Source organism: Calidris pugnax, unplaced genomic scaffold (genome assembly GCF_001431845.1).
Source record: "Calidris pugnax isolate Ruff unplaced genomic scaffold, ASM143184v1 scaffold19, whole genome shotgun sequence".
Classification (NCBI taxonomy): domain Eukaryota; kingdom Metazoa; phylum Chordata; class Aves; order Charadriiformes; family Scolopacidae; genus Calidris; species Calidris pugnax.
The window spans coordinates 3,368,046-3,383,781 of record NW_015090775.1 but is presented as its reverse complement, the minus strand read 5'-3'; the positions used below and the strand labels follow the sequence as shown (position 1 = coordinate 3,383,781).

The window sequence follows — 15,736 nt, the reverse complement described above, 5'->3', positions numbered from 1 at the left end:
GTGGAAGTGGAGTCCAGTTTTGCTAGCTAATTGCCTGGGAATCATTCTATCCGGTCACCTTGAATAATAACTGAAATTGGTGGTCATCTGTTTACATGGGCATATGTGTGGAATAATATTTAAGGCTGTTTATATCTGCTCAGGAAGCAAAGGGTGAATTTTTTTCCATACTAATTACCATATATTACTTATGTCAGTACATGTAACGCAAGGAATCATAGCATTAGCTAAACAGACTCCTTTCCATTACCATTTACAGTATGTTCTTCATAGCCTTTTACATATAAGAGCTGGGATAATAATTTACCTCTTCCTATATTTTCAGGTTACTACACAAGTATTCCTGGAAGCTGTAACTTTGAAACACAAGATCAAGAATGGACCACTGTATGTGGATTAACGCAAGACCCTAACGATGATTTTGACTGGGATATTAGCAACAGTGCTGTCACTGGGCAAATGGGTCCTGATACCGACCATACACCAGGTATTGGAGTGTGTTCTACATCAGTTTGGGGAAAATGAAATATTCACTGAATTTGAAAAAATAAACCCTGTCAATTAGTGTCAAGATAAAAGCAGATCTCCACTGAGCTTACTGTATATACAGACAAATAATAGTGAACAATTAGCACAGTTCACAAAGCAGTTCCAACAAGCATTTAAAATGTTCCTTTTTACACTAAGCCATAAAAAAATATATTAAATGTTTTAACACACTAGGTCTTGTCATTTATACATCCGGTAACTTCTAGTTCTGTCTGAGCACAAAACCAAACAGCCTGGCACAGTACCCTATTACCAACCTTTTTAATCAGCAGCACTGTAATTTTGTAGATTGCTCTTTTCAGAGTGGTCCTGATTATATCATTCTTTATACTCCACTTCAGCTCGATACATTTGTTTAATAATTTCCTAGACAATGAGCTGCTAAATATATTGTGAAGGTGCTAATTAATCATCACAGCTGGGACCCAACAGACCCCTTTCTAAAGCAGTCCAGCATGCCTGTGCAAATGCAGTAACTGTCTCCAAGTCTGCAGTCATGGGTCACTAAGGTGATCCATCAGGTCTCACTCAGAAATGTCGTGACAGTGAATCCATCCACTGCTGAATGGCTGAACACCTTTGGATAAACAAAGGTGCAGATACATCACAAACAAAGCCCTCCGTTCCTCTTAGGTCACCTGAGCAGAGAGTGTAGAGCTCATATTATGTAGTACTTATGACAAAGGTGCAGATACATCACAAACAAAGCCATCCGTTCCTCTTAGGTCACCTGAGCACAGAGTGTAGAGCTCATATTATGTAGTACTGAGATCATCTGATGACCCTGACTGGGCTATAGTTCAATCTCTGGAAGACCTTGTTGCATTGTAGGCTTTTTTATAGGCAGCTCCATGTAAGTGCCAGTTTTGTGTTTCCAGTATCAGCTTGCACCAGGACAAAGCAACATTAGGACATCTTGCTAACCTCTCACTCATTCATGTTCAAGAACCGTCTTTTCATAGAATCATACGAGGTTGGAAGGGACCTCTGGAGATCATCAAGTCCAACCCTCCCACCGGACTGGGTCTACCTAGAGCACCTTTTCTGAGAATGCAGCTTAATCTGTTGTTATCCTTCCCTCTGCCAATCACCAACTCGGTGTTATTCCCACCTTTCATGAGTATTTTGTTCAATCTTTATGGAAGTGACTGGATTCAAATTAAGTCTCTGTATGAAACCTCGTGTGTCAAGTCTAAATACTCACCATCTCTGTTAATGTGACTGCAGTATGAATGACAAATTTCTATTATATGAACAATCTGACTTCAAAAGTTGAATTCTCTGAAAGTGTGACTGGCTACAATAGTACTCGTCTCGTTGTCAACATTTTGAATAATCTACTTTTCCTGGAGCGTTGTTCACTCCATTCATCCTAATGAATTCTAGAAAAAGATGCAGTCATACACTAGTCCTTAAAGAATGGCTGAGGAGCAGTGTGTGTATATGCACATGATTAAGGTTCCTACCCAAGATCTTGGTTAAACTTATCTCGCTGACATTGGCTTGTCAGCAATAGTATAGAAGTGTTTCCTTAGATGTCCCTCCAAGATGTTGCTGACAAACTACTACCAGAATCCCTATTGATTGTTAGAAGAATGAAATTTATTGATGGGCAATGATGGTTATCTGACATGATTAAGGTTCCTACCCAAGATCTTGGTTTAACTTATCTCACCGATATTAGCTGCCAGGAATAGTATAGAAGTGTTTCCTTAGATGTCCCTCCAAGATGTTGCTGACAAACTACTGCCAGAATCCCTATTGATTGTTAGGAGAATGAAATTTATTGATGGGCAATGACGATTATCTGTTATGTAGACAGCAAGCTATGATTATATAAATATAAAATCATATAATATATTCTGTAGAGTATATAATATAGTACAATAAACCTGGATGGAATACTAATTTCCATCAAAAATGTACCCGTCTCTATTTGAGAATTTCTTAGCTTTCCTTTCCAGAAACTTTAGAGGTTAGAAACCCTATTTTAATTCCTGTCTAATCAGCAAAGAATAGTTAGTATTCAATGCAGAAGTATCACAATCTCTAGAGTTTTTCACTTGAATTTGTAAGCAGCACGATCTCCAGGTTTTGACTCCTTTTTGGTGTTTTACATTTCCAAAAACAACAGAGCCACCTTATCAGTGTGTGGCTGTAACCACTTCTGTCCTACCCATTTATCTTCTGTTTTCCTCTAGAGGATTCTACACCTGCTACAGGAACTGCTCACCGGATCACGAGGGAACCGCTTATCTGCCACAAATCAGTTTTTCATTTTAGAGGAAGCAGACATCCATATTAATTTGTGTTGCTATTGCAGACAATACAGACAGGTAGAGGTAGAATCTATTGCACTTGTCCCAGGAAAGCTGTTCCTTGCCCATCAGTAGTCTGACTTGCTTTCTTGCTGTTCCTTTGATGCAGTGTGATGACAAAACAATGTCTAGCCCTTGGCTCTTTGACGAGATTTTGTGTGCTTTTCTCTTTCAGCTTCTCTCATTTAATTGGTTCTTCTTTGCTTCTGTGAAATTACCCAGCAATTGTAAGAAAAACAAAGTTAATAAAAAGCCAGGCATAAGGAAAACAAAATTAGAGCAAATGTGTTTGCAAAATTACCCAGGTTTGTAATTTACTTGTAAATTCATAGAGCAAGAAATATTCACATCAGCTATAGAGAAATGGAATCACTTGTCAGAATTGCCAACAGCTTAGATACTGATGACCTGTAATGTCCAAAAGTATCGGCCCATTTCTGACCCAAAACCTACTGCTCCTTTTTCTAAACTTACTTAATGTAGTTACTAAGCATATAAATGCATTGTACAGACCATACGTGCCATTATAGCCTGTGATATTGTACCAACTTATTATTAAGCATATTGGCCCAACTTTGTGTGGAGGAATTTCACCTTGGTCTAAATGCATCCTATATTGCTTCATCTAGCACAACTTCAACTGACACTACAGATTTCAGATGGATAGAAGTGTTCCTTTGAAAAAAATTTACATGTTTTTTAACAAGACTAACATTGCGTTGGTACAGTCTCTGGGAGAAGATAAGCCCTGTGATTTGAAAACTAAGACTTTTAGTGGTAAATAACAACTGCTTTACCTTTTTAACATTCTGCAATCTGACCAGTGTTTACATTATGCAGGTGTCAAATTTAAAAATATTCCTTTCCATACATTTTCCATACATATTTCCTTACCATACATTTCCTTTCTTGCTTAAAATCAGGACATTTTCAACCTCTTTCCACTGCATCCATGATCGATTTAAATATCCAGAGGATATAACTGATGGAGTGCAGAACATTTCACCCTCAAAAGCTTCAGCCAAATGCCAAAACAAGCTTGTTTAACTTTTGCTATATATCACACATAATTTTAGCATATATCATATATCAAGAAGCCAGGCACCTTGGTCTTCCAGTTTGCTGGTCAGTATGCAACTATATGGGACCATTCTATTTATGAAGAATATAGTCTATCCATGTCATTATAATATTTCAAATAGTTTTTTCTCTCCTGAGAAAATTTACATGTTTTTGAAAAAGCTTGAGGCATAACATGAAACCCAGGCAATCTCACCTGAAATCATCATCTCCAATAAGACTGCTTCAAACTATTTGGACTATTTGCATATTATTATGGCAGTCAAGGAAATGTTGAGCTATCAGCAAAGGGGCTCCTGACTCCCACAATGTCAACCTTCAAACCGATCCTTAGAAGCTGTGAGTGAGTGTTTGTAACATGTTTTAAATTTGTTATTCAAATGCAAATCACGTATTTACACAAGGATAAAAACAACAAAAAATTCAAAACAGAGCGGGCTCTGAGGAAGGTTATATTAATATTGTAAAACCAGAAATGCACAAAGTATTAACATGGAAGTTCTCTGTACAACCAAGGTAGGGTGTATATATATGTTGTAAAAGGTATCAGTGTCTGTGTGCATAAAATTCTCTGAACCATCAAGTAGTATTGAAAAACTATAAATGTTTTTTTTATCTTTTTATTAAGGGAAAGGACAGCATTTTTTGTATGTAAACTCATCTGCCCAGAAGGAAGGGAACAGAGCAAGGATAATGACCACCAACCTGTTCCCAGCTAGCCTCGGAGTCTGCAGGGTTCGGTTCTGGTTCTGGATGTTTGCTTCTAGGAAAACAGGAGTCTTAAAGGTAAGAGAAAAAGCACTTATACCACATCCTGACATAGTAATATGCACTGCAGTTTCACCTATGTACAATCTTTTTGCCAACAAGAGCATGTGACCATTCTGTTTTAGTTCTAATCCCACTTGAACTCCTTTTGCTCCATTTATATGAATTAACATTGCACGTTTGACTACCATACTTAAGCCTACCAAACATCATCAGACTTCTCTGCACAATTGACCCTCTAGCATAAAATAGAGGCAGTTTCCAATGTTTAGGACAAAAATAAAATGTGTTTTAAAAAGAAAAAAAGTTTTAAACATATTAATGTCATCGTGTATGGAGGGTGTTTGATTAAAATCACTGGAAACAAAGCATTTAACTTTATTAACAATTGTAACTCAAGCTTTCATGAAAGTATCTTCTTGCTGTTCCCCAAGCATCCTTACTGGGCACATTTTTAGTTGTTAAGTACCCCAGTAAAAGTACAAGCAATGATGTGTTATGCACCTTCAGGTTCCTTGGATGGCCTCAAACCTGTTCTTCTCCTGGGTTGTTAAGTACCCCAGTAAAAGTACAAGCAGTGATGTATTATGCACCTTCAGGTTCCTTGGGTGGTCTCAAACCTGATCTTCTCCTGCAGTGGGCAAATTAGTCTATATTAAAAGTGAGCAAGAGTATTTTTGTGGTCTTGGACCTGGAATTAGGTCAGGAATTTTGGGGCACTGTTTTTGTACTTATTCTGATCATCTTTAGTCTGTTACTCTGCTGTAAAGATCAGTCATAGCACAATTTGATGGAATTACAGTGCAGTTCAGGTTGGAAGGGCCTGCTGCTCCATGCAGGGTCATCTACAAGATCACATTAGGTGCCTCAGGAATTTCCCCAGTTGAGTTTTGAGAATTTTCATAACTTAAAAATACACAACCCTTCTGAGAAGCCTCTGCCGCTGCTCGACTTTCCAGCATGAGAAGGTTTCTCCTTGTATCCAGCCAAAGAACAATGTTACCTTTCATTCCAGCTTTTGTCTATCTTTTTTGAAGTAAATTTTTTCAGGATGGGACTTGCATCTCAATTTTATCTCTAGCACCTAGTTCATGGAGACTCTGAGTATTAAAATAAAGTTTATTTTAAAATATAATATTTTATTTTAAATAATACTTTAAATATTTAAAATATTAAATTTTTAAATAATATTTTATTTTACAATAATAAACTATAAGCTATAAACTTAATAATGACAGAGAAAAATGCTGTATTGAGTGAAATTAGCATAAGTAGCAAATAGTTCTGATTTTCAAACTGATTTTGAATGAGTTTCTAATTAAGTTATTTTATTTTTAATATTTCTTTCTATTCATTGCTCATAATGTATTCTTCACAGATACTTCAGTTAAGATTAATTTTTAAGAAGTGTCTGCAATCTTGTAATTTTATTATCTGATTATAGTTTTTAAAATACTTTTTAAAATACTTTAAAATCATGTCTTCAAGTCTATTCTTTCAGTTTATTTTATTTATCCTTCCACATACACAAACTTTGCACATTAGATTAGGAAAACAAAACAGTAGGTAAAGGTCGAGAGCAGTTCCAGATTAAATTGAAGTAGAAAGCAAACAGCAATTGCTTTTTGGATCTGTTGGTAACTGAAATACTGTGAGATTATCCATGATCGTCAATTTGTTTAAATTCAAGTCTCCTGGACATTAACGCATATGAGAGTTCAGACAAGATCTCTTGAAGGAGCTTCTGAAGTTTTTCAAGCATCTCAGAACCCTTAGAATTAGTGAATTAGATGTGTGTGGCCTACGTGTTTCTAGGTAGGCAGCCAGCCACACAGAGCCTGCTTCTTAATTATTTATTTTTTTTTGCATTTCAAACAGACTAGTTTAATTAACTCTCATTACCTTCATTTTCATAACGAGATCCATAAATGAATGTCTTACACCCACATACAAATAAGGTTCCCTCTTTATGGCTTTGTAACACGTACTCTTAATGTATAAACGTACAACAATATGCGTAACAGGCTGAAGTACTCAGCAAGAAATTATCATCCTGTCACAGACCAAGTTTACTCTTATGGATGTTTTTCTTTTTTCTATCAAACTAATAACCTATTTCAGCATCAAATGTTGCTGTTATTAAATCAAGCCTATAAAGTAAAAAAAAAAAAAAAAAAAAACGCAAAGGAACAAATGAGAAAAACAACGAAACTGAAGCTTCAAAAGTAACAACTCAGTGAGATTTTTTGTGCAGGTTGTACTAGAGGTGAAAAAAGTCAAACTGTAATGGGAAGTCTGAATAATGTGTTAGAATATAATATCATCAGTACAAAACCTGTACTATGAGTTATAGTTATTATCCGAAATACAGCTATCTGGTCAAGTCTGAATGTAAAAAATAAACAAATAAATAAATAAAGGACTGCAAAGTTAGAACACACTGAGATGTGTGATTAAAATGACATACGGGGTATCTGTGGAACACAAAGATAAAAATGAAGAATGTCTTGGCACGGGAAGTAGATATGGAAAAACTACAATAATGTGAAGTTATGGGAATAATCCTATTTTTACCCAGAAAAGGAAGTATTAACTGAGAATACAGAAAAAGGAATTAAAAGTGCTTCACTTCTATATTCACAAGGCACATTTCAATTGCAGAATTCTATTGTCATAAACTCTGTAATCTGTTAATGGGGAAATCAAAAGCATAGTCTATTATTATTATCTTTAAAAAGGACACAATGTTTACAGCAACACTTGCATTAACACAGAATGGATGCTATTTAAAAGAGATCTGAATACTAATGCTTTAGGACATCAATCAACTCTTAACCAACAGGAGAAAAAAGTTGCTTCATAATGACTAAGTACAAAACCACTAGGGTTTATTTAGTAACAGCCTTTGAGAGGTGAGGTATTCAGCACCAAATTCATGACTGGTCTAATATGTCAATTAATGTGCTCTGAACAAGAACAGCTCTTCATATAAACTGTTTTTAATTGCATGGTGCTGTAAATGTAAATTTCAAAAATGCATTTTTCTTTACATTTTTACGACTATTTAGTCACATTTAATGAATAGAGGTTATTTTCACACCTGTTTTATTCCAGTGGGTCTTCTATTGAGAGACAGAAAACATTCAGGTTTCATTAAACTTCAATATTCTGTCTCTGTCTGTTCACTTCAGGAGTTTGTTATACAATTAAGAATTAAAACAAAAATTCTCAGTGAGATAGTATAATTCTAATATATCACTTTTATGCTGTGGTATTTGCTGACTCTAACAGAACTGAGGTATTGTAAATTTTTGTATAGGACAGGTAGAAAATGGGTAGAGAACTTTTTAAAGTGCTGATCTGTTGTGACAGTGAACACAGATGCACTTTTGTGAATCTGATATGTGGGCTTTAGAGAAACAGCTTCAATCTGCCTCTAGTGTAGCTTCAGTCCAAGGGAGACGTGCAACGATGGCTGCCAAGGAACCTGAGGAGGTTCAAAGGCAGGATCCTAAGGATGTGGAGCAGAAAGCACAGTATCATTATTCACTGGAGTCAGTGGGAAGTTTCCTCAGCAGACACAAGTGTCTGGTGCCTAGCGAAGTGAAAATACAGGTTGTCTTTCACATTACTTCCCTGCTCCCTTGGCTGGTGATTAAAGACTGTATGTTGGGAATTGTGGGAGAATACAACTCTTATTATGCACCCTTCAGATCTGCATTGGCTTCTTGGTTATTAGTCAGTTAATTAACCCTCCAGATGGAACATGGTACCCTCCAGCATGCCAACTGCTAGAGCCACGCAAGATCAGAAAGATAATACGTTACCTTGAAAAGTCAGCAAGAGGGTGCAGAAGACCCACATGAGTTGTAGCTGCTGATGACTAAGTAGAAAATGGCAGTTTATATTTCATGACCTTCAAAAGCCCATGCGTGTTCGCCATCACCAAAATGAAATAGAAGTTGAATAAAATTCAGGAGTTTCTAACACATGGGACGTGCTGCTGAGAATTAGGACTGAGTCATGATTTTAAGGCTGGGAAATAGGATTTGCTAAAGAATGCTGTTCATATATGGACTACAAATGAACCAGCTGGCAAAGGCACCTTGGAGGAAGATCAAGAAGCAAGTATAAAGCTTCACTCGCACATTCATCTCATGCAGATTATCTTGCTAAATTCTTCTTAAAGTCACCATGAAGTGTGTATTGGGTGTCTTCACTCCTGAACTTTTCACTCCGCAGTGAATGAAGTGATAGCTCTATTTCTGTTGGTTCCTATTCTTTGTGATTTAGATTGTGTGGGCGATCTGGAAACGGCGTCAGCACAGAATGAGGGTTAGACAGATACAGTGATTAGTTAGTACAATACACACTTGTTACTTTTAAATGAAAATGATGGCATTTAGCTTGCAACTAGGACAGTATTAGCTGGAACACAATCTCCCCAGACAGACACAGTTGTTCAATGGGACTTCGCTATGGTTGTTGTGTGTTTTTTTTTTTCATTAAATGCCATGTATTGGGACTTACCTTGCTAGCTTTTTCCTCTTTCACGTGTTAAATTGTTTCCAATCCAGGCTAGTTTATGTGCAATTCATAGGATGCTGCGTAGGGAGGTGTTGGAGTCTCTGGAGACACTAAGCATCACACAGCTGTAGGTCTCCAGGGCTCTAGGGACCTCATATCCATGAGAATTTGCTCTACCTTTCATGTGCAGTATATGTTTACACAGGCCAGCAGAAATCTTGTATACACTAAATGAACTTCCTGACCTAGAAGATGCTTCAAACTCTCAGTGACGTGGGTAACCTCAGCGAATAATACAGTATCACATCTTATAATTGTTTCTCAGCTTCCTGTGGGCACAATCTCTGGGAGAAAAAGATCTGTAATCCTCAGCTAAAGGAGCAGATTCTTTGGGCTATTTATGTCAGTCTTCTTGTTGCTTCTTTTCTTCAAAAATTAGATAACTTGCAAAAGTGTTCACCCACTGGAGATATTTTAATCAATACACCAACTTCTATGAAGTATGTGGTTCATGGTGCCATTTGGGTTTTTAGCTTATTTGACCCACCAGGTGGGCTGGGAGAGGCAAAGGTGTGTAGTATACAGATTATTAGTCTGGGCTTAAGTTTTTAACTTTCTTTGGTCTTAGGTTTTGTGTTTCATAGTTAAAATGGGGCACTCAAGTGGGAACAAAATGCATCTAGGTTACTGGAACATTAAAGTCTTTGGGCTGGGAGAGGCAAAGGTGTGTAGTATATAGATTATTAGTAGGGGCTTAAGTTTATAACTTTCTTCGGTCTTAGTTTTTGTGTTCCATAGTTACATAGTGTGTTTCATAGTTTCATAGTTCATGGGGCACTCAAGTGGGAACAAAATCCATGGGTTACTGGAACATTAAAGTCTTAAGAGAAGGATGTGGATGCTCTTGAAAGTGCTGAGGAAAGGATAATGATTATAATATTCAGTTCCTTAAAGAAATAGTTATCACCTGGAATGGCTAGAATATGCTTACTTTCATTACTGCAGGTTTTTTTCATTATTTCTGACCTGGTTTAGATTGTATAAGGCTTTTGGACACCTGAGTGGGAAGAGTAACTACCTGCGTAACCTCCAGAATTTCCTGTGCAATTCATCAGCTGCTGGTTAATTGTGAATTCATTCGTTGTTCTTATTGCTTTCACTATTTGATTCTGCTGGTTAATTGTGAATTCATTCGTTGTTGTTCTTATTGCTTTCACTATTTGATGATTTTAATTATTTTTTATTTATGGCTTTGCTAAATATGCTTGAGCTAATTTACCGGGACTGCCTGAAACATCTTATTATAAATTGCTTGTATCGGTTGATAGACTGAAATCCCTAGATGTTAAACCTTCTATTTGTATCTCTAAAATCTTCACCCAGTCTAACAACTATAAGGAGGTCACATTTTAGAGATGAAAGGATAGTTCAAGATCCTCTTCAGTGTTTTCTTCAATGTTTAGGTGACTTTGGGCTTAGGTCTTTATCATTAGTTTCTATATGTTGGGTCGAGTCTCTCTGTAGGTTTTCCTATGAATGATGGTATTAGCAGTTCTTTTTATTTTATTTGTATCTATAGTAGTTTTATTATTTGCAACTGAACTGGTATTAGCAGTTCTTTTTATTTTATTTGTTTCTATAGTTTTTTATTTGCAACTGAATTAGCATTAGCAGAAGTATTCAGTAACATTTGGTCATCACCAATAAGATGTGGGTTTGAACCTTATCTAAGTGAGCCAGTACCACCCAGGCTGCACTACTGGGCTTGGGCTGTGCTACTCTGCTGCACTTCTCCATTGCTTAAAGCTGACTCAGTTACACCTCTTGGATTTCATTGTCAACAGGTATACACAGCTGAAGAACATGGAATGGACGTTCTTATGTGGTCTTCTAGTAGAAATGAAGAAAACAAATGGATGTATGCAAATGTAGTCCTCTCCCGTAACAGCCCGTTCAGAGTTGCCTTCGAAGCTGAAGTGGGGTGGAGTGAACCCACCGAATTTGCTCTTGATGATATTTCTTTCACCCCAGAATGCATTGATGGAGGTATGCTATTTCACAAATATATACAATACATGTTTTCTTTTCAGAGGGCAGAGGCAAATTGTGGTATTTCGTATTTCAATGTATATCACAGTAAGAAAACCTGGATTTTTTTCCTTTTGAAATTATTGCAATACTGCTATGCTTTTACTTCATTCCAAAAAAATATAGAATAGAAGTGGGGGCAGCACAATCATACAAAAGGATGTGTTTTTCAAGGAAAGTAAAAAAGTGTAAAAAAGTATAAAGAAAAGAAACATCAAATTTATCATATATGACCTTCATGGCAAATTTTTAGCTGGCACATTTTCCCTGAAGGAAAGGAGCCATTATAGCCATCAGAGGGACTCCTATCTATTTGTTGGCTGAGTGCAGCAGCTGAATAAAGATATTTGCCCATGGATTGTGGAAGACACTTTTGTGTTATAACTAGCAGTTGAACATATGAGTAATTATAACAACTCAGAATGTTATTGTCTCTGAGGGCCTGTTAGTGTTTCCATGAACCATACTTGAGAGGGATCTACCATCACTCAACTGTATTGGTTTTCTCCTGTATGAAAATAGTCAGAGAAGGCCTCAGTTTGGGATGTAAGAGTTTTATGAGTATCAAAGTGGTTCACAATTATTTTAAAAGAAAATGGTTAGTTCTTTTATCTCTTCATAAAATATCTCAATAGTATAGCAAATTTACCTCGTTGCCAGGCTCTTTGAGAATTTATGATCTCACTTCCACCACACAAGCTAAGTGACTTGAACTGTGTAAAAAAAAAAAAGAAGTTAAAAGCCAATGCCTTATAGTGCCATGCTTATTCTGTGAGAAAGACAGTGGTTTACCCTGCAAATGAAATAGAGTGGTATAGAATAGAGAAATATAGAGTATTTTAAGTACCTGTAATTAATTGGAAGATCTAAGTCTATATTCCAACAATGTATACAAATCAATTTTCCAATTTTAATGGAACTTATACTTTGGTAATTTATTAAGAACAAGCCTGAATTCAGAGAAAGGAAAAATAAACTTCCACGGAAAATGTATGTTAAGATACCCTAAAATACTCATGACCATAGAAATAAGGTAATTTTCATTGAGCAACGTTTTCTAATCACCTTATTTTTCTCCAGAGGTTTTCCAGTTGTAGAGTACTTTAAAGTATCTAATTTCTATCACACTCTGTCTTAGAAATATGGTATATCATAAGGAAAGCCTTAAGAAAAATTATTACATTTACATTGATTACTTAACGGTTTGTTGTCTGAGTCAAAAACTCATACCCTATCTACATGTAACCACCTAAAAATAAATCAGACAGGTTTAGTTGATCATCTAGGCTTCCAGCTGCAGAAGATGCAGATGTCTTCAGGAGGTAATTTATGTTCCTTTGCATGGTAAGCTGGCAATCAGCCTGGAATTAGTTTGTAAAAGCAGCAATACTTACACGACGGAAACAGTAGTTTATCTGGCTCTGTTCTGTATTATATCATTATGGTCTTGTCTGAAGGAGAAACAGACTTTTCCTTGGACAGTTGAAATGTTTAACTTAAATGTAGGATTCTTGTCTTGGTATTCACTTTTATGGTCCAGAAAAATGTCAATATATTTTTAATGGTGATTTCTAGGGGTATAGGAAGGACCTGTACATGAAATTTTTAGAAACATTGTTCTTTATGTCTACTCTTTATGGTCTTGCAACAGTGACATAAATTATACTACCCTAAAAAGAGTCTAGGCAAGTCTTCTGGTATGGCTAATGATGGACACCCAGGGAAACATATTAGAATGAAAGAGCAACAAAATTCTGCTCTCCCCCAGTCTTTCCCAATCTGTGTTAATCTGCTTCAGAGACTTTCTGAAGCTCTAAAATCATGCTTTCTGATAACTCTCGGCTAACTTTTCTTCTATAAATTAGCCAGTTCTTTCTGAATATATAAAAACTTTTAGTTATCATTGGCAATAATAACTGGCAAACTTTGGTTGCAGGAGGTCTTTTTCATGTTTTTTAATTCCTGTTATATTGCATCCCTCTCCCATGTTCTACTGTAGATCATCTTCCACTTGTTTAAATCCATTAATTGGAATTTGAGTACAGAGTATTCTCTCTTTACCACTTTTTTTCTTTATACCTCCATTCTTAACCTTTAGCTTGCATTAAATGTGCCATCCTAGACCTATCCTCCTCAATGCTGATGCTTCCACAGTTCCAAATTCTACTAATCCACCTCTTGTTCCTTGGTTATTTGTTCATCCCATTTCAGGCATCCTATTTTTACAGTCTCCACACATTTTTTGCCTCCACCAACGACTCCACAGTTGAATGTGAACCCTGACAACTCTGCCGGTTTCTTCTGTCATTCACCCCACTCCCTGAGTTTTATAATCACTCTTACTCTTGCTGTTGTCTAATGGAAGGCAATCTCCTCTGGAATTTGTAACCTGATATATAATTTTGTCTCCAGAAAAAAAGATATGTCTGGATGCTGTTACTTAAGTGTGCACTGACTCTGATTTTTGATGGTTTTGTACTGTCCTAGGAAGAGCTCTATCCTGATAATCCTTGCTGGCTGGCTAGGCCAAATCTGTGCTTGTGAAGAGGCAAGAGAACTACAGAGAATTTGTATAATAAAATAAGCCACAGAAATTTAGGAGGAAGAACCTATCTCTGACTTTTTAATATTGTTCCTGACAAAGAGCAGCTGCTTAGGAGGAGGTGCTACTTCATTACTAATTGTTTCTGAGTAAACACGTAAAAATTCAGATGGTAAAATGTGAAGGTATTTCCTGCAAGTAGTATAAAATCACTGCCCTGTAGATATTTGAGCAAGAACATTTTCCTTTAACAAAAGCAGTGGGAAAGATTTACCTACTCCACTGCCAATCCTGATTTGACTTTTGCTCATGTTTATTCAAAGACTTAGCTCAAAGAAAAGTGTATTACCTGCAGTACAGGTTTTGTGTAATGTTCTCCCTTTCAGAGGTTAGCTTTGCTGCTGCAGATATTTTTCTTCTCTCTGTATTATTATTTTTCAGCTTGTCTTTAATTACTTCAGGAGTCCTGAGGCAACATGTTCTAAATAGAAGCAATCTCAATTTAGCTGGGTGGTAGCTCTAAGCAATAAAACATTATCAGCAGCTCTAATTCAGATGAGGTTTTTATTTGTTTTTAAGTAGTCAGCCTTCATTACCCATGAGAGTTTCTACAGATCCGAGGATATTTCTGAACATTTAAACAAAGTGTGGTCAAGCTATTCCCTGGCCTATTGCAGAAGTAACTTCTAGTTGATGTCCATGCATGGAGAGAGCTTCAGTGCCAGCTCTTTTCAAGGTCTTTTATTTTCTGCTGATAAAAGTGTGCGAAGATCTTATATTACTGGAATTAGTCTATCTTAGGGACCAAAGAACTAATTGTTACTCAATTCTAACCATCTTCTTTAAAATTGTAAGTAATACCTTGATTTTTTTAATGACTTTATTTTTTAAAAAAATCTTATTTTTTAGAAAATAAAAGTTAAAAAACCTTTCCATTTATAGTTTCAGATGGACCGAGAATATTGAAGTATTGAATTAGATTTTCTATTCACTAATACCTGTCTCATAGTATTTTCCAGTTCAGCTGAAACAGGCAGCACCACAGAAATTCTTAAAATTTTTACTTCTACTTAATTTAAATCCCAGCATTAACCCAAAGATGTCTAACACCCAAACTTTTTTCTGCTTATATAAATCAGAATGCTACCTTTCATCACTCATTACTGGAGAAATAAACTGGATGGACAAAGTCAGTGTAATTTAAGTTGTGAGATTCTAGTTACATAGTGCTGTATCATGATAGAATTGTGTATCTGTGTATCATGATAGAATTCTCAAGAAACAAATAAATAGGAAATACATTTTGTGATGTCTTCCAGAGATCACCCAAGCAGAATATTTGTGCTTATGGAGATCTGCTGGAAGAAGGTAAATCTTAGTAGAAAGTCAGCACTGGCTGCTGCTCAAGCCCTTTCATGCAGTGAAGTTGCCCACTAGCCCCTGTTTAGCAACAGCTCTTTGTGAACTTATACTTCTAAATAGTAGTGCTTTAAGTAATTGCTTTGTGGTTTAATTTATTCAAAAAGAACAGTTTTGACACTTTAAGATGAAAATTTGGGCTGCATCTTGGGTATAAACAGGAGTGCAAACATCATGCAGCACCCTAGACTCTAGAGTATTTGTAAAAACAGTGTATGTTTTTCCATCATCAATCGTGCTTTCAGTATTTATCACCACTTCAGTATTACCATTGCTTAGTAAAATAATTAAAAATTCTAAGAAGATAATCTTCTACTGCACAGGGTTTTTACTTTCTTTTTTTCAAAAATTCTAAGAAGATAATCTTCTACTGCACCTTTCCTTATCATTCTGGGGTTTTTACTTTCTTTTTTTAGCCTACGTTTCCTTTCATAGTTTACTTCCT

General features: G+C 36.1%; 1 protein-coding gene across 1 annotated transcript in view; it reads left to right on the top strand.

Moving 5' to 3' along the window:
• MALRD1 (MAM and LDL receptor class A domain containing 1) overlaps positions 1–15,736 on the top strand; it is a 279,653-nt gene that overhangs the window by 195,847 nt on the left and 68,070 nt on the right. Inside the window, exons 32-34 of the mRNA XM_014945933.1 lie at positions 326–487; positions 4,576–4,733; positions 11,087–11,288. Coding sequence (XP_014801419.1) covers positions 326–487; positions 4,576–4,733; positions 11,087–11,288 — 522 coding nt within the window. The remainder of the gene's footprint in view (positions 1–325; positions 488–4,575; positions 4,734–11,086; positions 11,289–15,736) is intronic.